Below are 21,960 nucleotides of genomic sequence, written 5' to 3'. Positions count from 1 at the left end.
GGGAGACTGACCAGGAAGGAACACCGGAGCCGAAGACTTGGTACCAGGGCGGAGCACTAGAGACCAGGAATGAAACACAGGAGCCCAGAACTTGAGATCAGGACGAAACACCAGAGCCAAGGACTTGAGACCAGGGCAGAGCACTTGAGACCAGGACGGAACACAGGAGTTGAGAACTTGAGAGCAGGACGGAACAGTGTCTTGGGTTGAGGCTGGCTGGAATAAAGCTGAAGTGAAGTCTTCTGGCTGACCGAAACAAAAAACTGAGCTGACACAGGGTTCTGGCAGAAACTGAGCAGGAGAAGAACACTACGGACCGGCAACGAGAACAGAATGAGGTGAGAATAAATAGAGGTGAACACAGGTGGCAACAGATCAGAGATAATTGCAGCCTGACAGGTGGAACCAATCAGGCTGCGCAGGGAAGAGAAAGAGGAAGGGAGGCTCAGCATGCAGCCTACAAGCTGCATCCTGACATTCAGTACCATAATTACATTATTTTTTTGGCGACCCGGAAGTTATTCTGTTCGCGCTTGCGCAAATGAGCTGATGGTACGGATTGTGCTACCGGTACGGTTTGGGTAGTGACAACCCTCAATATTGACAGGCCGTGTCCTCATCCCTCTCCTTTTTTCAGGTTTGTCAATATGCAAATATGCTTAGAAATTAGGGATTAGCTATGTTGAAGTGTATTAGGGACGTTTGTGAACAGTTTTTATGCTGTAATTTTCGATTGAGCCTCATGTTGAATTTGTTAAAAGTAAGTTTGAAACATGGAGGCGAAGATTGGCCGTTCAACAGGGTAGTGACTACGCACGACCTGCATGATTGTATAAAACCCACTCGGTTTAATGTGTACACCTAAATGGGTAACCTCGATGTCTATTGTTTATTTTGCTGTCTGTAAGGTCTCCGCCATTAGTTTAAATTGTGTTTTTGCTAAATGGGTAAATGAAGAAAAAAAAGATGACTGTTAAAAACGAGTTTTGTCTACATTAAGTGTTTAGGTTTATGAGGGTAAAATGCAGTATTGTAATGATTAAAAATGAAATGAATTACTTTGAGGGAATTTAAAAGTAACCTGAACATTATGCTGGTTAATAATACCATTGTCGATGTATTTAATTTTTGATAAATAGGTTAAAACTTTAAGCTGAAGAGTAAGTGAACATGTATTTTGGAGAAAAGAGATTTATTTTGTCATGGATTTTGGATGGAAGACATTGTGATTTTTGTGTTGACATGGACACTAAAATTCATTGAGAATGTTCAAAGGACATAGAACTGCTGAATATGTTGAACATAAGAAATAAGGAATGTATTGAAAAGATAACATTTTAATAAATTGCTGCAAGATCCTCAATATTGACAGGCCGTGTCCTCATTCCTCCCCTGTTTTGAAGAATTTATCTGTAGCCAAGGTGCCATTGTTTCAGTACCCGTTACACCTGCATATTTCTCATGTTTGGAACAAGTAAATTATATTTTAACCAAACAATTGAGCCTTTATTGTAAATATTTTGCACATGTTTAACTTTGTAAACTGTTTGTATAATGTGATACACCAGATTCTCCTTGGAGTCCCAGCATTAACATCTCTGTTGCTGATCTGAAGGAGCATCAGTCTGTCACTATCAGCTGCTCAGCTTTGACTCCCTGTCCACACTCACCTCCTGGACTCACCTGGAATCTCCAACAAGACTCTCACAGACAAACAGAGAAAAACACAGAGGGAACCTTTACAACTAAAATCCAGGAGACCATCACTCTGTCAGACACACATGATTTATACAACATCAGCTGTTCTGCCACATATCCTGTGAATGGAGGAAACAAGACAGCAGAGACAGAAGTGACTCTCAGTGTTTCATGTAAGTGATCCTGTCAGCACGTCATGGTTCAGCTGTTTCTGATCAGTAAAGTTAATGTGTGTCCCATTTTCCTCAGATGCTCCTAGAGACACCTCAGCATCCATCAGTCCATCAGGTTTGGTGTCAGCAGGTAGCTGGGTGGAGCTGAGCTGCTCCAGCAGAGCCAAGCCTCCTGCCAGCTTCACCTGGTTCAGGAACAGTAAACATGGAACCTTTAATGTATTTGTGGGGCAGGTCTACAGCTTCAATGCTACTGAGGGAGGAGAGTATTACTGTGTGGCTACAAATGATCTGGGTCATCAGAAATCCTCAGTGATCCTTCTTAGTGGTGGAGGTAACTAGAGTCCACTCAATCACATTTTTAATGGACACATGTTTTCCACAGTTTTTTTGTCATTGGTAAACTTTTTTCTCCTATTTAGCAAAAGAATTTCCCTACTGGGTCTCAATTGTAATTGGAGTCATTTTGTTAACCTCCCTGGTTCTTTCTGTCTGGTAGGTATCAAAAATTACAATGATAAACCTAAATTGAGTAATTGAGCTTTCATTTTAACCTTCAGATTAATATCTGAACTAGTCCTTAGTCCTACATTTTTTGTACATCTGACCCTCTCATGTCTGTTTCAGATCATTATTGATTCCCTCAGTCAGTCTTTGAGATTTCCTCTCCAACACAGACATTTTTTCTGACAGATCTCTAAACTCTTCCAGGTGCTTTAAGTCCAAACGTTCAACTCCGCAACAGATCCAGGTGAGGAATTTCCCATCTTCTGTGTTTAGCACTGCAGTTAGTTTACATCTGCAGGTTGTGACGTCATTTGCTAAACAGGAACAATTTATTTTCCACACAGAGTCAAACATGTGAGGAGGATGCAGTTCAAATGGCAGCCAGTGTAACAAAGGAAGAACTTCATTATGGGGACATGACTTTCTTCCAGAGGCGACCTAAAACTTCCTCCGTCTCAGTGCAGGATGGAGGACAGCAGGAGTCGGTGTACGCTCAGGTCAAAGTGTCTGCTGACAGTCCAGAAGATCTCTATGCACGAGTGAAGAAGACATAACTTCTGTCACTGTTGTGTGATTACATGAGAGAATTAAAACATTTTTTTACAGAGATGTTATTTCTTGAATCTGTGTAGTTTATTTTCCCAGTTTAATGACAGGAAGCTGAAAAAACTCTTTCTCCTACAAGTCTCACATAAATATGGTTTTATCATTGTAATAAAAAACAATCATTAATCTCTATTCATATTATTATTTTACACCTTATTCTCATCTTAAAACTCCTTAATATATTATAAAACAGTGTATAAAACTTATTTTATTTCTGTGCTTGATCCATTATATAGACTTAAACCAATCTTAAGTCTATGTGTCATGGATTTTTGGTGTGTGGCCCACATGCAGAACACAATCGGGAGGCAGAAAGCAGTTTAAAGTGTTTACTTAGGAAAACAGAGATACAGTGACGTGGAGGAGCCTAGTTGGGCGAGCGCCTGACTGAAACGTTACATTGGGACCAATTTGTCTGCGGACGAAGAAAACAGAGAGTTAGGCTGTGCCGTGGGAATCAACCTGTACGGGGTTTGTGGTGTGCCTTCCGCCGAGTTCAGGAAACCTAGCCGGGGGGAGTGGAGCTGAGAGACGGATTCAGCAGATCTCTCCTCTATGGTGGTGACAGGTGACTGAGCGACAGGTGAGTGGGCAGATGGAGCTATGGCGGGGTCTGAGCAGCACCGATGGAGGGAGCAGTGGTCAGTGAGCAGCTAGCTGGAGGAACCAGGGAGGTCCGGTGGGGTTCTCAGCCCGGCTTGGTAATACCAAGAGAGCAGGAGAGGATGCTGAGAGTGGGATCCAGAGCGTGAGGCAACTTGAGAGATACAGGAAACAGGGATTAACGCAGGAAAAGGAGAGCTGTCAGCAGACAGTGGCCAACTGAGATGTACCACACAAGGTTAACACTCTGGCGTCCTCCAGCCGTCAGCTCACTGCCTAAACACTCCTAGCCAGGGTGCTGAAAATGTTGATAAAGTTGTACCTTATTGTGGCCGATGGTAGAGATGCACTAATCAAGACTGCATGCTTCAGATTTATCGATTTTTGTAAAGCTTTGAAGTGCTTGCTGCAATTTTAGTCTAATCCAGTTTCTCTTTAAAAACTGCTTTTAAGGTTATTCAAAAAGTTCATTCCCGCTCTGAGTTTCATAACCATCTAATGCCATCCATGTATTTTACTAATGCATTTAAAAGCGTTCTCTTGGTAGTTAAGTATTGTGGATCAAATGTAAAGACGTGATGATCTCGGCACTGGTGCTGATTTCACTTCCCACTCAGCACACGTGTTCAGCTCCACCCCGCCTACAATCAACCTTCACTGGTTCCACCTGTATATAAACCGCGTTCATATCAGTCACCAGTGCCAGATTGTCTCGAGCCAACCGGTGAGAACCTTCCAGCCTTTCTGATTGCAAGCCTGTCTGTCTGCCTGCCTGTCTGTTGCCCGACCTGTCTCTACCCTCTGTTTTTGAGGCCACCTGAGCCCATTCTGATTCTATCTGCCTGCCCGAGATCTGACCCTGCCAGCCTGTGAGTACTGGAAGCTGTCTAACCCTTGTGGATCTCTGAACCCTGTCCTGTCTGATCATTTTTTAATAACATTTGAGTTTAATCTAACTGAATTCTCCACCCCCAAAAGAGGGTTCCATTATAGTAGATTTTTATCGGATAATGCTGTATCAAAACTTAAAGAGTCTGTCCCCTTTTTAATATCCTCAGTATTGCAGAAATGCCCTGTAGATGGCAGCATTGCTGTTTCTTCCCATTCACAAATCGATACCTTTGCTAACAATGTGACTTCCTCATTGCGTTCTGCATTAGACAATGTAGCTCCCTTGAAAAAGAAGGTGATTATTCACAGGAAGCTGGCTCCTTGGTTTAATTCAGAGCTGCGTTCCTTGAAGCACAATGTTAGGAAATTGGAGAGAAAATGGCGCTCTACACACCAAGAGGAATCCTACTTAATCTGGAGGGACAGACTATTGTTGTATAACAAGACCCTCCGCAGAGTTAGAGCAGCATATTTTTCATCATTAATTGAAGAGAATAAAAATAATCCTAGATTTCTCTTTAGTACAGTTGCCAAACTTACCCAGAGCCACAGCTCTGTTGATCCATCCATTCCCTTAACTCTTAGTAGTAATGATTTTATGGGATTCTTCATAAATAAAATTGATGCCATTAAAAATAAAATAATTGGCATCCTCCCAAACATGATTACCTCGTCCTCAGTAAGTGAGGCAGCATTGGAGGAATCTTTAGAATCTGTGCAGTGTTTGAACTGTTTAGAAGCAGTAGAGCTTTCTGAGCTATCTAAAATTTTAGCTTCATCTAAACCTTCTACCTGTATGTTAGACCCAATCCCAACCAAGTTGTTTAAGGACATATTCCCTTTGATCAGTGGCACTATTTTAGACATGATTAATCTATCCTTAGTAAATGGATATGTACCACAGGTTTTGAAAGTAGCTGTTATTAAACCTTTACTTAAGAAACCTTCTCTTGATCAAGATGAGTTAGTAAATTACAGACCTATATCTAATCTTCTTTTCTTATCTAAAATTCTTGAGAAAGTAGTTGCTAATCAACTTTGTGAACATTTACAAAGTAATGACCTACTTGAGGAGTTTCAGTCAGGCTTCAGAGCTCATCATAGCACTGAAACAGCTCTGGTGAAGGTCACTAATGATATTCTCATGGCCTCAGATAATGGACTTGTGTCTATACTTGTCCTGTTAGATCTCAGTGCTGCGTTTGATACAGTTGATCACAATATTCTCCTACAAAGACTTGAACATACTGTAGGGATTAAGGGGAAAGCATTAGGCTGGTTTAAATCTTATCTGTCAGACAGATTCCAATTTGTTCATGTTAATAATAAATCTTCCTCAAACTCTAGGGTCACCTGTGGAGTACCACAGGGTTCAGTCCTTGGACCAATTCTCTTTACTATATATATGCTTCCGATAGGCAAAATTATCAGACAGCATGGGATTAATTTCCACTGTTATGCTGATGATACTCAGCTATATTTATCCATAAATCCTGATGAATCCAATCAATTACTTCGACTGCAGTCATGTCTTGATGACATCAAAAGCTGGATGACTTTAAATTTCCTGCATCTAAATTCTGACAAGACCGAAGTTTTAATCTTTGGGCCAGAGTCCTCAAAAAATAAACTTCTTAACCAATCACTTAATCTGGGTGGCATTAATCTGGCCTCTGGTAATAAAGTAAAAAATCTTGGTGTTATTTTTGACCAAGACATGTCATTTAAATCCCATATTAAACAGGTTTCCAGAGTTTCCTTTTTTCACCTCCGGAATATCGCCAAAATTAGAAACATTCTGTCCAGGAGTGATGCTGAAAAACTGGTCCATGCATTTGTTACTTCAAGGCTGGACTATTGTAATTCTTTACTATCAGGAAGTCCACAAAATGCAGTTCAAAGCCTTCAGCTGATCCAAAATGCTGCAGCAAGAGTTCTGATGAAAATCAACAAGAGGGATCATATTTCTCCAATTTTAGCTTCCCTTCATTGGCTTCCTGTTAAATCAAGAATAGAATTTAAAATTCTTCTTCTAACGTATAAAGCCCTTAATAATCAAGCTCCATCATATATCAGAGCTCTGATTACCCCGTATGTTCCTAACAGAGCACTTCGCTCTCAGACCGCAGGTCTGCTGGTGGTTCCTAGAGTCTCTAAAAGTAGAATGGGAGGCAGATCCTTTAGCTATCAGGCTCCTCTTCTGTGGAACCAACTCCCAGTTTTGGTCCGTGAGGCAGACACCCTGTCTACTTTTAAGACTAGGCTTAAAACTTTTCTTTTTGACAAAAATTATAACTAGTGACTCATGTTACTCTCAGCTACCTTTATAGTTTTACTGCTATAGGCTTAGGTTACTGGAGTATATCAGGATCTAATTTTCTCACTATATTGAGTTCTACTGTTCTTCAATTATGCATTATGTGTTGTCATTTCTGCTTTAACTTTCTGTTCTCTCTCTTTTCTCTTCATAGTAGGTACACCTGGTCTGGCGTTCTGTTAACTGTGACATCATCCAGAGAAGATGGCTCACCCGCTACTACCATCTAATGTAGAACAGATTACTAGATCAATGTGTGCTTCTGTGCTTTTTTGTTTCTCTTGTTGTGTCTCTGTTCTGTCTTCTGTAACCCCAGTCGGTCGAGGCAGATGACCGTTCATACTGAGCCCGGTTCTGCCGGAGGTTTTTTTTTTCCCGTTAATGGGTGGTTTTTCTTCCCACTGTCGCTTCATGCTTGCTCAGTATGAGGGATTGCAGCAAAGCCATGTACAATGCAGATGACTCTTCCTGTGGCTCTACGGTTCCCCAGGAGTGAATGCTGCTTGTCGGGACTTTGATGCAATCAACTGGTTTCCTTATATAGGACATTTTTGACCAATCTGTATAATCTGACCCAATCTGTATAATATGATTGAACTTGACTTTGTAAAGTGCCTTGAGATGACATGTTTCATGATTTGGCGCTATATAAATAAAATTGAATTGAAAATTGAATTGAATTGAAGTTAACGAACCTGGACTAGACCTGGACTCGTCTCTAGATTGTCCTTTTTCTGTACTCCTGCCGAACCCCTGCCCTCTGTTGCCGACCCCGGACCGCCCCTGGATCGTCTCTGGAAAGCCCCACAGGAACTGGCCGCTTTTCTGTTGGCCGTCCACTGGCTCGCTCCCCGGCTAACTCTGCCTGCGAGTGGAGCTCAGCCTCGGCCTCGCTTCCCTGCCTAAAGACAAACTTCCAATCAACACTGATCTTAAAAGTGCATGCACACACACACACACACACACACACACACACACACACACACACACACACACACACACACACACACACACACACACACACACACACACACACAAACAAAGACATTACTTACATTTTCATCTTCAAGTGTCTGTATTGTATCTTGCAGTGTACATGTACACACTCTTGATGCCTGTCATTTATTTCCAAAGACAGTTGTACATTGTAGAGCTCTGAAAGCTCTTTGTCATGATTTATGTGAATCCGAACACAACCACACAAAAGCAGAGCTAGTTTAGAGAGTTTATTGAAAGTGGATGATAGTGGAGGATGAATAAACCAACAGTCAGTACAGGGCTGGAACAGGAGGATGGTGATGGCAGGAACTGGCAAGCAGGATGGAGCCGGAGCACGGAGGTAGCAAGACCAACAGCACGGCAGAATGAAGACTTGGAAACCAGAGCTAGACCAGCGGAACGACAGAGTGGAGACTTGGAACCAGAACCCCAGCAGGATTAACAGCATGACTGGGTGAATACTTGCAGGACCGGAGAGAGAGCAGGACCAGAACCACAGCAGACAGGCGGAGATGAAGAGAACTCGGGCTGGACAAGAACAGGATGAGGTGAGCAGAGATTAACAGGAGTAAACAGTACGAACCGACACGGGAGGACTAAATGCAGGGAGCTTAAATAGGGAGGCCGACAGGTGTGCTGAGTGCTGGCTGATTAGTGACTGACAGGTGTAGGTGATAGTAGAGCATGGGATTTGGAGCTGTATGGGAGGCAGAGAGTGCCCTCAAATGTTCATGTCCATAATTACTGCTCAGAGACTGCTCAGCCACTGCTCAAAGACGTCTGAGCAGCGGCTGAAGGCTTCACCCGAGGAGCCAGCTGAGTGTCGTGGAGGTGGTGACAGAGATGACAGGGAACAGGACGGCTCCTGCTCTGGCTCGCTGGGGCAGCCGCAACGCCGTCAGACTAACTAACTAGGGAATCGCAGCGGTGCTAACCAACTGAGTCTCAGGTTGAGCAGGGGGGGTGTTCCGACGAGCCCGGCGTCTGCGTTGAGAGGAGCCGGGTGGCGAGAGTGGCTGCTGCTAGCGGTAAGGAAGTGGAAGCAGCATCGGCGGAGGTAGCAGCAGAGGAAACAGCAGTGGTGAAAGCAGCAGGAGTGGAGGCAGCAGCAACAGGAGCTGCAGAAGCGTGAGGAGTTGAGGCTGGATCAGTGGCTGGAGCAGCAACAGAGAACGACGGTCTGAGAGGAGGTATTCTGCCGAAGAGTTGAGCAACCGCAGCTTTATGGTTCCATTCCAGCTCCTCCATCAGTTCCGTAGCCTCGAAGAGAGGGAGGAGGTCGGCCTGACTTGTCCACAGCTTGCGAGCCTGTGTCATAGTCCAGGCCGAGGTGCAGGCCGGGTTTTCTGTTTCCCTCCTTGTCTGCAGGGTTGTACGGGCAGGTGCTCCTCATCATAGCTAATTACCAACCTTCTTAAGGAGCTGGAGCCAGGAGGAGGGCGTCAGTTCGTTAACGCTCATGCGTTGGTACAGACCGCTATCACGTTCCTAGTTCCAAGCCTTGCTTCCTTGTGCATTCCCAGACTAATCCCGTGTCTTGCTCCTTTTCCCTAGAAACCTGGATACCCAACCCAAGACCACCGTTCCACAGTTCAAGCTCTGGCAAACCACTTCTGAGACCTCTCCGAGTTCCCGTTCTGGACACCCGAGTAAATCTCAGATCCAAGACCTACGGAAGCGCTCCTTCCTGCACTCCCCTGCCTGTCCACCCTCAGACCACCACCTCCCCCTGCCTAGCACCTCCTAATTACATCACTGGACAACACCCCCTCAAGCTCAAGCCTCACCGTCATCCCAGTGAGTTTTTTTCTGCCAACCATCACAACAACAATAATTTCTCAAACCATCTCCGGCCTGCTGCTCACCTCTCTCCTTCCCTTCCTCAACCCACGTACCCAGAGACCCAGCCAGCAGACATCACCGGTCTTTTATTATTTTTTTCAATAAAACCCCTTAACTGTTTTTCTGCCTCCGTATTTGTGCTCATTCCAGAGTCAGTTTATTTAAACCACGACAGCCTAAGCCACCGCATCCACCCGCCTCGAAGGTGGACTGAGCGAGGCGATGATCTCCAAGAAATCCCGGGACTGGGCAATGAGCAAGATCCTTTCCGCCAGCTCCTGCACAGAAGCTCTGTGTGGGTGTCGGGTTCATGTGGTCGGTTCGTTCTGTCATGATATATATAAACACAACCACACACAAGCAGTGCTAGTTTAGAGAGTTTATTGAAGGTGGTGGATAGTGGAGGATGAATAAACCAACAGTCCGTACAGGTCTGGTACAGGAGGATGTTGAGGTCAGGAACTGTTAAGCAGGATGGAGCCGGAGCACGGAGGTAGCAAGACCAACAGCACGGCAGAATGAAGACTTGGAAACCAGAGCTAGACCAGCGGCACGGCAGAGTGGAGACTTGGAATCAGAGCTAGACCAGCGGCACAGCAGAGTGGAGACTTGGAACCAGAACCCCAGCAGGATTAACAGCACGACTGGGTGAATACTTGCAGGACCGGTAAGAGAGCAGGACCAGAACCACAGCAAGCAGGCGGAGATGAAGAGAACTCGGGCTGGACGAGAACAGGATGATGTGAGCAGAGGTTAACAGAGGGGGGTCATTGCCAAGTGGTTAGAGCAGCGTGCTTGCACTCAGAGAAAGATGCAAGTACCCGGTTCGATCCCCAGTGCCGGCACTCTGGGTCCCTGAGCAAGACCCTTAACCCCTGATTGCTCCCCAGGCGCCGCACAGTGGCAGCCCACTGCTCCCCAAGGGGATGGGTTAAGATGCAGAAGTGAATTTCTTCATTGTGAGATCAATAAAGTTCAATTAACAAAAGTAAACAGTTCGAACCGACAGGGGAGGATTGAATGCAGGGAGCTTAAATAGGGAGGCCGACAGGTGTGCTGAGTGCTGGCTGATTAGTGACTGACAGGTGTAGGTGATAGTGAAGCATGGGATCTGGAGCTGTATGGGAAATGTCTATGGTGCAGCAGGCAAAGGTGCACCATGACACTCTTTTTGCCCATCTTCCAAACAAGATGTTGCATCTCAAGGTTTTCGACTAAAGGTTTGAAGTTGATGCAGCAGAATTAAACATTATACTGAAGAACTGCAAAGCACACTGAAGTGTGCATTGCAGCTTTGCCCGTCATTGAAAGTTTTTCATTGACAAACAAACAGCCCCTCTCAGATGCACAGTGTGCAGAAAGTTTGACCCTCTGAAGTGTGTTCCCCGGGGAAAAGCTGTTATAGTTGAAACAGGGTCCAGAAAACAGCAGTCTGGAAAATATTGGCACTTGAGTTGCTTTCAAAGTTCGTGGAAAGGGCACCCTTTTTTCACTGCTACGTTCTGTCTCTCCCCCAACATCCCACCCTCTTGGTGCCTCGGACAGGCACCATCTATTTCCTGAAGCTCCGTGGAGAAAAACATCGAGCACCTGCTCAGACGTCGCCACTTTTTTGTCATTTCAGTAAATGATGAGGTGGCCTTAGGGACACGTGAACTTTTAGTTTAACAGCAGGGACTCCAAATACATAACAACATTGACAAGATCAAAACACCCGCCTTAAACCTCACATGCGCTAATACTTAAAAATATAAAATAGCTACCAAAAAAATGCCTACTTCGTGGGAACAAATTAGTATTTCGTGGGCATGTTACATCTATTTTGTGGCCATACATTAATATTTGTGGGAACAAATTAGTATTTCGTGCACACGCTGTATGTATTTTTTCCCCCGTGTCAGTTCTTGGGCTCCGTACATTCCCCTCACAACAGTCCTGGAGGCAATCTATAGAAGTGTCACATTCAGGCTTGACTACCGAGTAGAGCAAACATTCCTTTTGATTTGCACATTCAGGGTCCAAGCCTGTAGCGTGAGGGCTGGGCGCACCAAGGGAGACTGACAGGCACGCCAGGAAGCTAAAACAGAGAAGATTTAAAATATCTGCACCCAACTGCTAGCAATACGACATCATTGCAGCTGCAGTTTTAAGCACATGGTGGCCCATCCTGCTAAGATTATTCTAAATCAGATATAAAATAGCAACCCACCTGTCACTCCCCTGGGTCAGTAGAGGCCATTGCTTGCATGCATGAAACTCGTATATACAATTTGCTCTTAAAACTCATTGCAAAGAGATTACATCAGCAGTCTCTTCATGATTCAGGTAACCAAGTTCTCTACTCACACCAAACAATAGCCCCTAACAACCCATGACAGTGATGGGTGGGTCATTGATTTGCATCTGTCTTGGAATACGCCCAGGAGGATGGGTCTCCATGTGCTTAAAAACAGCGGTGCTCCACAACTGCAGGTTGCTCATGTGCAAGCAGTCAGAATTGACAAAGACTCCTGGATAGGCTTTGAAACCTTTTCAGAAAAAATACTGAGTGAAAGTCCAGTTGCCTCCGATTTAAGACTGTTTGTGGATACCTCTGTGATGCTGAAATTAGCCAGTTTTTGAGTTTTCTTTTCTCAGTAACAGCATCTACAACAAAGAGTGTTAGTAAGATGGCCTGATAGTGTTCAAGTTTGGCCTCGTCACTGATCAGAAAAGGGTCAAGCCAATTTCTTTGCACAATCCAATGTATGATTTGTTTTCCTTGATTTGTCAATATTGCTCTTGTTTCCCTGCTCTGTTATGTGTTGCAGTTTTGAGATTATGTCTCTGTAAACATTTTTGGGGAAATGTTTTTGTCTGTAGCAGCTTTTCTACTAAATATTTTTGTGTGTCCTGTCTGGTAATATAGCATAAAGAATGGTTGTCTTAATGCCAAAAAGAACCTAACAGATTTTACTTCCACAAGTGGAGCATTACTGCTTTTACCATAGTGCTCTGCTTGATTTATATATGCAAAAAGCTTTATCAGATTTTATGCTACAACTATTTCATGTTAAATGGACACAGAAACAGGAAGGTAGAAAAGGAAAAAAAGGAGAGAAAAAGATGAGACAAAATGCTAAAAAGGAGAAACAGTGAAAGAAAAAGAGGAGAGGAAAGGGATAGAGCAATATAACATCCTCTGAGTCTGCTTCTACAGCTGCCAAAAGATTTATAACAAGAACAGCAAAACCAATTGACAAGGTATTGCAGGTACAAACAACCAACGCCTTGATATCATCACGGAAGAATACTCAGTATTATTGAATACGAAATGTATAAAGTGACACATAAAGAAAATAGGGGTTTTCTGTATAGAAATGAATCTGTAGGTGCCTGAATCCAAACATCTGTAGGCGCTTGCGAGAGTGCACCTGTGTATGTAAGGTTTATCCATAAGAAAAATGCTCAATAGTGGTCGGTAGGAGCCAAAGACCCGCCCCCCAGAGCACTGAGGCAGACGCCAGAGGAACCAGAACCCCAGATGCCTGAGGGGACCCCCAGAGCAAAGGTGCCCAAGAGGGACCAAAACAGGGAAAGCTGCCTCACCCATCTCAGGGAAGAGCAGAGATGAGCCCCAAGAAACCCCCCCAACAGCCACAATGTCGAAGCCACCGATAGACTCTGGCAGCAGCGAGGTAGACCAGAGTGGATCCAGCCATGAGCCCAGAGATTTGAGGACAAGGGGCAGCCAACCCCCTCGGCAGGGCCCCAAGCCCAGCTCCGGAAATCGAGGAACAGCAGTGCACCAGCAGGTCAACCAAGAGGTTCTACCTACCCACCCCCTGCTCTCCATACTCAAGACCCCCCCCCCCTCCCCTGATATTCCACGGGAGAGCAAAAGTGCCAGCTGATCCCTGGGACCCAACACCCCAGCCCAGACCATGACCAGGTGGCCCACTCCTCCTACAGGCCCCAAACGTTGAAGTGCAAACTTGCAGTTATTCCTAATTTTTCCTGTTTTAAACTTACCAATTCTTGCTCTGTGAGTTAAGCTTATGGGTGAAATGTGTAGAGTGCATTTAAAGCTGCTTTGCTATGAGCTAAACCTCTAATTTCAGACCTACTTTAATAAATCACCTAAATGTTTGGTTTCCAGTCTGAGATGAAGAAGGACCGCCTGAATCTGATGGCAGCTCTGTGTGAGAGCGTGTTGGCAGTCAACATGTTACTGAGTGTCTTCTTTCTTCCAGGTGAGCTGTTTGTTCACTTCCTTTCATTCAGAGACGTCCCATTAATCATTTCTAGTCTGAATCATTAGATCCTGATATTGTTTAAAGGCTCCATGTGTAACATGCTGCATCAGATTTTGCTGCAAATTATGTTCATTGGTCTGTTTTTACAGGTGCTTTGGCTGATTGTCCCGATCCAGTCCTCTTTGCTGACACACCTGGGCAGATTGAAGCACTGAGTGGATCTTGTTTGCTACTGCCATGCAGCTTTAATTCAACGGATTCCACATATGACAAGACCAGAAGTATTTATGGAATTTGGTTGAGAGGAAATCATAAATATAATGCCAACCCAAGCCTTATCATTTTTAGCAGCAGTGGCTCACTGAAAATGATCAGAAACCTGAGAGAGAAAAAACTGCACTACTTTTCTGATTTAAAGACAAGTTTTACAGACAGATACTTCTTCAGAGTTGAGAATGGGAAGTACAGATCAACAGTTTGTGATTATCCTCTTCACATAACAGTTAAAGGTAAAAGAGCTTCAATTTTATAATTTTGTGACATGGAAGTTCGGTGTAATAAACTCTGGTTTAATATAAAAACAAATCCCTTACTAAACTTTTACATTGAAAATCCACCACCTGATGTCTTTCAATAGTACGATTTGAGTCCAAATATGTTATTCTTCTTGAAAATATGTTTCTTTCTCATCTTCTGTTATTTATCTTGCTGCAGATGGAAAAGTCTCAGCAGGGCCAGCAATGTATTAAACATCGGCTGTAGAAAATTTGGTTTAGTCCGACTCCTTTTAGAAAAATAGATTAAATGTTTTAAAAATCTTACACAGTTTGTGTAAAATTAAACTAAATATCTCCTGCTTTCTTATTGGCAGAATCGGTCAATATGGTATCCTTCTTTTCAGCACTTTCTGATCTTTGTCTGGTAAGGTGCTACATAAATAAAACTGTTAAAGAATGTTGTTAAAAAAATTAAACAATATTTTTTCCTAATCTTCTGTTTTCTGAATTACAATAGGTGGCACACTAAGAAAACAAAAATGTGCTGCAAAATAGATGATTAAAAATGCAACACATATAATCAAACCAGATTATTTCTTGTTAATGAAGCCTGCCATAGAAATACTATCCATCCATTTTCAGACCCGCTTAATCCCTCATGTGGTGGCGGGGGTTGCTGGTGCCTATCTCCAGCGTTCACCAGGCAAGAGGCGGGGTACACCCTGGACAGGTTGCCAGTCTGTCGCAGGGCAACACAGAAACAAACAGGACAAACAACCATTCACGCACACACTCACTCCTAAGGACAATTTAGAGAAGGCACAGTCATGTTTTTGGACTGTGGGAGGAAGCCGGAGTACCCGGAGAGAACCCACGCACAGGGAGAACATGCAAAACTGAAATCTCCGCTCCAAGCAAGCACGCACACGGACAGACTAGAAAACAGCCAATCAGAAAGAGGGAAGGCGGGATTTAAAGCAGTATAACTAGTGACAGTGGAGTTAAACAGCACAGAGCACAGTCAAGTGTGCTGCAGATTTAAAGGGGCAGGACCACTGAGCTATATAATACACTGGAGTGCTGATTTTGCCGAAAAACTGAAGTCACTGGCCGCCATCTTGCTACTCCCTACTCTCACAGAATCCCATAGGATTTGGTTGCAACAACAAGCAGTTTTCTGACTGTGTGAAAATATTTCACAGGTAAGTCTACAGTCAGTGGATGTACTAACACTATCAACTACTCGGAAATTAGGTGCTGAAATATTTTACATGTTATTCATATTAAATATATATATATATATAAGTATGTGTATATGTATATATGTATATATATGTATACACATATGTAAATATATGTTTTTGTACATTGTTATTTATATATTTATAAATGTTAAACATATATATTTAAATGAATAAAATGCAAAATATTTCAGCACATGACTTTCTCAGTACTTGATATTTTTAGAACATAACATAAAAGTATATGGCATTTGACATTTTAAAAGTCTTAAGCCCCCCCTGAACATGAGAAAATCCTCGTTATTCGATGCTGTAGCGCACATATTCCCTAGTTACTGGGGGGAAATAGGGAGTACCAATATGGCGGCTGGTGGCTTCAAAGCGACTCGTTCAAACAGACGGTGATTAGCACTCCAGTGTATTATATAGCTCAGTGGGCAGGACAGACTGGCCAGCGTGAGACAGCGGAGCTGGGAGCTGCGAGAGGAAAAGTAGGGCAGAGTGAGGGTACGTTATGTGGATCATGTAACCAGCCACGGTAGATCTAAATTATTATTCTGTTGGACATGCACCATGCACACACACACCAACAAACACGCACACATAAAAAAAAAAAAAAAAAAAGAAAACTGACAAAAGGGCACTTTGGGCACCAAGGGGCAAAGGGGCAGGTGCTCAAGCCCCCTCCACCCCCCCTCTGCACGTCCCTGAGTAACATGGATGTACAACTACAATTGCTTCCAGCAGCTATCTTAAGTTATGACAGTGACACCTGAAGACAACATGCTGCTGCTGAAAATAGACCGTCCACTGAAACGTCTGGGTCATTCGGAAACATCTGCACTTTGTCTATCAGTCAGAGCAGGAGCAGCATCAACATCTCAGCCTCTGAATGGATGGAGACAAATCTTCTGTTAGAGGCTCCAGTTGTGTTTATAGAGTTTGAAAGATGCTTCATGTTTTCCACGTTTACAGCAGATTAGAGGAAAGATTGACGTGATGAAAACAACAGCAAAGCAGCTGATTTAGCTGCTGTTTGAAAGATACTTTTACATCTTTAAAGGATCGATTCAGAAGAAATCCAGTCAGACTAAATGAGAAACTTTTTCACTATATTCTTTTTTAATGTTTTTTAAACCTTATTTCTACCCAAAACTCTCTTATCTGCAGTAAAATCCCTTTAGTGCAGCAACAACACAATCCTTTTTTGTCTCCTTTTCCACAGAACGCACAAGGAGCAGATGATGGCAACAAAGTGTTGGAGCTTCAGGCATCATGATCGTGACCTTGTCAGAGGATTTCTTCTTTCCATCCATCCAACCATTGCAAGTTCAAGGTCACAGCAGGAACTGGTGTCTGTCTCCAGGCCAGAAGAGGAGTCCAGCCTGGACAGCTCACCGGTCCATCACAGGCCCAACCATCGTGTCATGGAAGGGATTTCTGATGTCTTCACTGTCACCTTTGACTGTACATGTGTTATAAAGTGAAACACAATACTTTGGTGGATCATGCAAAGGAGGATTCCTCTAAGTAAGAAATGGAAATGTTTTTTAGTACAACTAGAATGTTTTTTTTTCAGTGTTACTTTTAATTTATGGTCATTTTACCTGATGTTTAATATTCAAGACAAGATTTTAAAGGATTTTGTTGACCTGTATAAAAATTAAATTAGATATAAAACATTGCCCCAAAACATTGGATTCAACTGGAAGTTGAATCCAATGTTTAAAATTAAAATTAAAATACTGTGATGCAGAAAAGGGCAACATCATTTATACATTTATTCTACATGAAACCAAATTTAACACCAGCTCCAAGTTTCTCCAGGTGTGGTCCTTGTTCCTCTGGTGTTCCTCAGGGTAAAACTCCTGAATTTTCAGAGCTCCAGTCTTCATCAGGTCAACATGAGGCCTTAAATCACGTTTTTCACATTTTAAACAATGTTTACTGAAACAAAGATTACAGAGAGTCACTTTTCCTGATTATCAGCCTTGGCCTATTTTAATGTTGACTTTGCTTCAGTTGTCACATCGTGACTCTGTCCTATCAGGTATTGCTCCTGTTTCTGAAACTCGTTTCCTTTTCTCCTGTCTCTCTCTTCTTGTTGCCTGAAATGTTTTAGTCTCTGCCTGCAAACTAAACTCCATCAGCTGCATTCAGACTCTTATTATTTGTTCAAACAGGACTGGAAAAATATATTTTCATCCTTAATTATACGGTGAATTTTGTTATACATATAATCTTGTACTAAACATTTGTTTTGTTAGAAAGTAAAATTATCGATTGAGATTTTAACGCCCTCTGGTGTACACATCATAAACTAGAGAAGACCTCATCATCATAGCAGCCGCAATGTTTATTTTTTACAAAAACCGAACAGGGAATAGAACAAAGAACACACATAAAGCCAAGGCATACCTTATTAAAATGCATTTATTAAGCACAAAATACATACATATGCAAATCAAATAAATGATTAAAAAAAACCTGAAGAATATTCTAAATCAAATACGTTTCTATACGCCTATACATCTATATGTGTTTATAGCTGGGTTTTTTATGTACTTTAAGAAATGGTTTATATATTTTTATTTCCATAACCACGACTGGGAAACATTTTTGCTATAAAAATAAATAAATAAATAATGCATTTTTTATGTATTTCTGTTGTTTAATTTTTAGAATATGCAATATTGATGCAAATACAAAGATATACAAAAAGAAACCCCCGCCTCGAAAAAAATACAAAAGAAAAAAAAGTAAGAAAAACAAAATATTGCCTACCGGAAGTTATTCTGTTCGCGCACGCGCAAATGAGCTGATAGAACGGATAGTGCTACCGGTACGGATCGGGTAGTGACAAGCACTAAACACCCGCCACTGTGAATGCGGAAACACCCAATTTCTCCGATTGGCTGAAGACGTAATCTTACGATACATCAGCCAATAATTGCTGAGAGGTTATCTCATCCTCCCTTCTCTCATGACAACATGCACACGAGTCCTATTATGAAGTGAAAAAAAAAAGTTAATTGTGCAACTTGAGTAACGTGCAGTAACGGGGTGTCGGCAATGATAACGGCGTTATAGTGACAGTCAAAGTAATTAGTTAGTTTACTCGTTACTGAAAAACGTAACGGCATTAGTAACGCCGTTTTTTTTCAACACCGTTATTCCCATCACTGTTTATAGCACATACTGAGTGACACTTCACGAGTACCAAAAAAATATTTTTCAATGCTAGAGACCTCGGTGTCCCTGAGTAGAGTTGTTTCATTTTTAATAAAGTCTCTTATCTGGAAGAAACGGAAGAGGTTATTTTTCCCTACTCCAAAAGTATCCTAATTGGGTATAACAAGCGTGGGAGTATGTTCATCTTAAGAAACGAAATTCTGCCCAGCCAAGATATGGGAAGAGAATTCCAGCGTTCGAGGTCTAGCTTAATTTTTTCAAATAATGGGACAAAGTTTGTTTTAAACATCTGGTCGAAGACAGGTGTGACAAATATGCCGAGATATTTTAATCCTGCAGGGGACCGCTTAAAAGGGGAACTAGGGATATAAAGTTGTCTACCCAGGGGCATGGCCTCGGATTTGGAGAAGTTTTATTTTGTATCCCGAAAATTAACCAAACTGATTAATAATTGCAATGACTCTTTCGACCGAAGTGGTAGGTCTGGAGAGAAACAACAGAACATCTTCGGCATATAAAGACATTTTATGGGTTCCCCGATCAGTGTTGAGTCACTATGAATTGCTTCAGCCAGCGGTTCGATTGCAAGAGTGAATAGAAGAGGCGAAAGGGGGCAGCCCTGCCTGTTTCCCCTCCCCACCTCAAAATTTCTTGACCTAACTCAATTTGTGATAACTGCAGCTAAAGGAAAACTGTAGAGGACTTTAATCCAACTGATGAAATTTGGACCCAGTCCTAATTGATGCAGGGTATCAGAATCAGAATCAGAATCAAGTTTAATCGCCAAGTAGGTTTGCACTTACAAGGAATTTGAATTGGTATTGATTGTGCAGACAAAAAGTATACAGTAAAATAAGAAGTAAAAAGGATATATACACGGACGCTGTATACACTCAGGAGACTGTGCCTCAATGTAACGCATAAGCTTGTAAGTCCTGAACGGGGGAGAGAGACAGTGTCCAGTTTCATGGGCGGCTCTTGGCCTTGTTCGTAAGGCTGGTAGCAGATGGAAAAAAACTGTTTGTTGTGGTCCTGATGAAAATTCCCTACGCCACCATCTTGGAAAACCGACCTATCAAACATGTTAAATAACTTCTGTTGTCACTATTTATTTGTCCCAAGACTACAAGCAAGTTTTGACACCATCAGCAGTGGCTGAGATGACCATTCACTCAGAACTGAAGGGAATCTTACACTCAGTCAGTTATGGGAGATGGGAAGCATCCAGCATGCTGTGGTAGAACCAGAAATCACACAGGTAGGATGGATTTTTTTTGTGCTTGCTATTATAAAGTTTATTACATTGTCTATATTTCAAACCAGAAAGAAATTTATCTGGCCACTCCAATACAACAAAACATTGAGTACATCAGAGAGGTGGCATTGAAACTGGTTTCTTTGAAATGTGTTTATTATGGTCCTTCAACATAATTAATGGATTTTGGAGTCTTTTTTTTCAATCCTTAGCTCCATGAATTAAATTATATTCAGTAAGTTGCAGCAACAGAATTATGGCCTCTTTTTTATTCTCTATATATCTCTATCTTTCTTGCAGGGACTCTCTCTGCCTCATATTGACTGGGACGACAGTGGACTGCTTGATGATCCACACTATGGGGTCACTATTCCTGAAACTGGCGATGTGTTGAGCCTCAAACAACTGGTAGCACTGAGGGCAGTGTTGTGAAAATATATAAGCATTTATATGATAGTAGTGTATTTTAAAGTTATACAGATATTAACCTTTAACACAGTAACCTGGGATGAGGAGTTCTTTGCAGAATACAAAGGCTGCATTAAGGCTTCAGTAATGGTACCAGGTGCAGGACAGTACGGGAAATATATGAGAGTTTTGTAGATTAGTTAACGGTTTTTAAAACTTTCTCATGGCTCTGAATGTTAACTTAGTCAACTCCAAAGGAACAGGCCGGGGCTATAACTTACATTTAACGGGTGAAGTGTCAGAAAGCACATATCTGCTGGAGACTGAATGTCTCCAAAAGGGGGTTAGCCCAACCCCCTCAGGAGCCCGTGTGTTGTTAAAAAGACAGGTTTTGGGTTTTTACGACGAGACTGCAACTTGCAATTCATGGAAGGCACTTCAGGATAAAATAGGCTATCCGCGTCGTTGATAAAACTTGTAAGTGAGTCTCCCAACTTGGAATTCCAAATTGTAATAAATATATGTATGTTTTAAGTGTTTGGCCTCTGATCATTTGTCTCTTCTCTTGCTGCCAAATCATCGAACCGGATGGGTGAGACGGGCCGTGGTAAAATGGAGTAGGAACCGGCCCCGAGTTTTAGCAGCAGCAATAGATGCACTGGGACATTCTGAATCACATGGCTTAGATATATATATGTTGCAACTGTCCAATATGTCCAACACTTTACAAGTTTAATCTTATTGTGGTGACCATTATTGCAAAAGGTTTTCAGGTAGTAAAATCCAGCCAGGAAAATGTAACTAAGTTAGTGTATTCACTGAATACAAATGTAGAGCTGCTGGGATTGTGATAGTATATATGTAAGGTACTGTATAAACCTTTTAAAAATGCTGAGGTTATTGAAAAAAGGGGCACATGGGGCTGTTACTAAAACTGAGGATGCAAACATTGTGGGACAATTAAACAGTCCTTTATTTTCCACATTGTATGATAAACATTGCTTTGATAAAGTCTTTATTTCCAATTCTTACCAATATTAATCAAAGTGAATACACCTTTTCCACAAGGATTGCTTTTATTGGTTAAATTAAGACTGAAAGAACTACATTAATTATCCAGGTTTTTCCCAGTAAACAATCCATGTATTACCAATAAAACGGGCTGTATTAAAAAAAACTGTCATGGGTTTCACTATTCTTGTTTTTTTGTATATCATTATTTAGTTACATTCTGCCTTCTTTTGTTTCTTTCACCTCCTGTTGCCGCCATCTCACTCTCTCTCCTCAGTTTCTCTCTCAGCTCCTTCTCCACACCTGTGTCTAATTAACCAATCTACCCCTGCCTTTGTTTCCAGCTCTTTTTCTCACAGTATTTAAGCTCCTCTCGTTTCTCCACTCGTTGCTGGTGTCTACTGTTCCTTCTCTCGGCTCTGCCTCCTGTGCCACTCCTGTGCCACTCCTGTGCCACTCCTGTGCCACTCCTGTGCCACTCCTGT

At 42.4% G+C, this 21,960-nt stretch overlaps 1 protein-coding gene and 1 long non-coding RNA gene across 2 annotated transcripts in view; both read left to right on the top strand.

Annotated features, from left to right (window-relative positions):
• LOC118556921 (B-cell receptor CD22-like) overlaps positions 1-2,981 on the top strand; it is a 57,559-nt gene extending 54,578 nt beyond the window's left edge. The window contains exons 3-6 of the mRNA XM_036125549.1: positions 1,948-2,205; positions 2,294-2,366; positions 2,583-2,622; positions 2,723-2,981. Coding sequence (XP_035981442.1) covers positions 1,948-2,205; positions 2,294-2,366; positions 2,583-2,622; positions 2,723-2,932 — 581 coding nt within the window. The 3' untranslated portion in view covers positions 2,933-2,981. The remainder of the gene's footprint in view (positions 1-1,947; positions 2,206-2,293; positions 2,367-2,582; positions 2,623-2,722) is intronic.
• A 10,628-nt stretch (positions 2,982-13,609) lies between these two features.
• On the top strand, positions 13,610-17,922 carry LOC118556923. Its single transcript, XR_004927492.1, has 3 exons — positions 13,610-13,868; positions 14,021-14,380; positions 16,835-17,922. It is a non-coding gene; the product is annotated as an uncharacterized LOC118556923 (long non-coding RNA).
• Positions 17,923-21,960: the final 4,038 nt, after the last annotated feature.

Source organism: Fundulus heteroclitus, chromosome 21 (assembly GCF_011125445.2).
Source record: "Fundulus heteroclitus isolate FHET01 chromosome 21, MU-UCD_Fhet_4.1, whole genome shotgun sequence".
NCBI lineage: Eukaryota > Metazoa > Chordata > Actinopteri > Cyprinodontiformes > Fundulidae > Fundulus > Fundulus heteroclitus.
The sequence above is the reverse complement of the archived record's forward strand: the minus strand, read 5'-3'. Positions and strand labels throughout refer to the sequence as shown.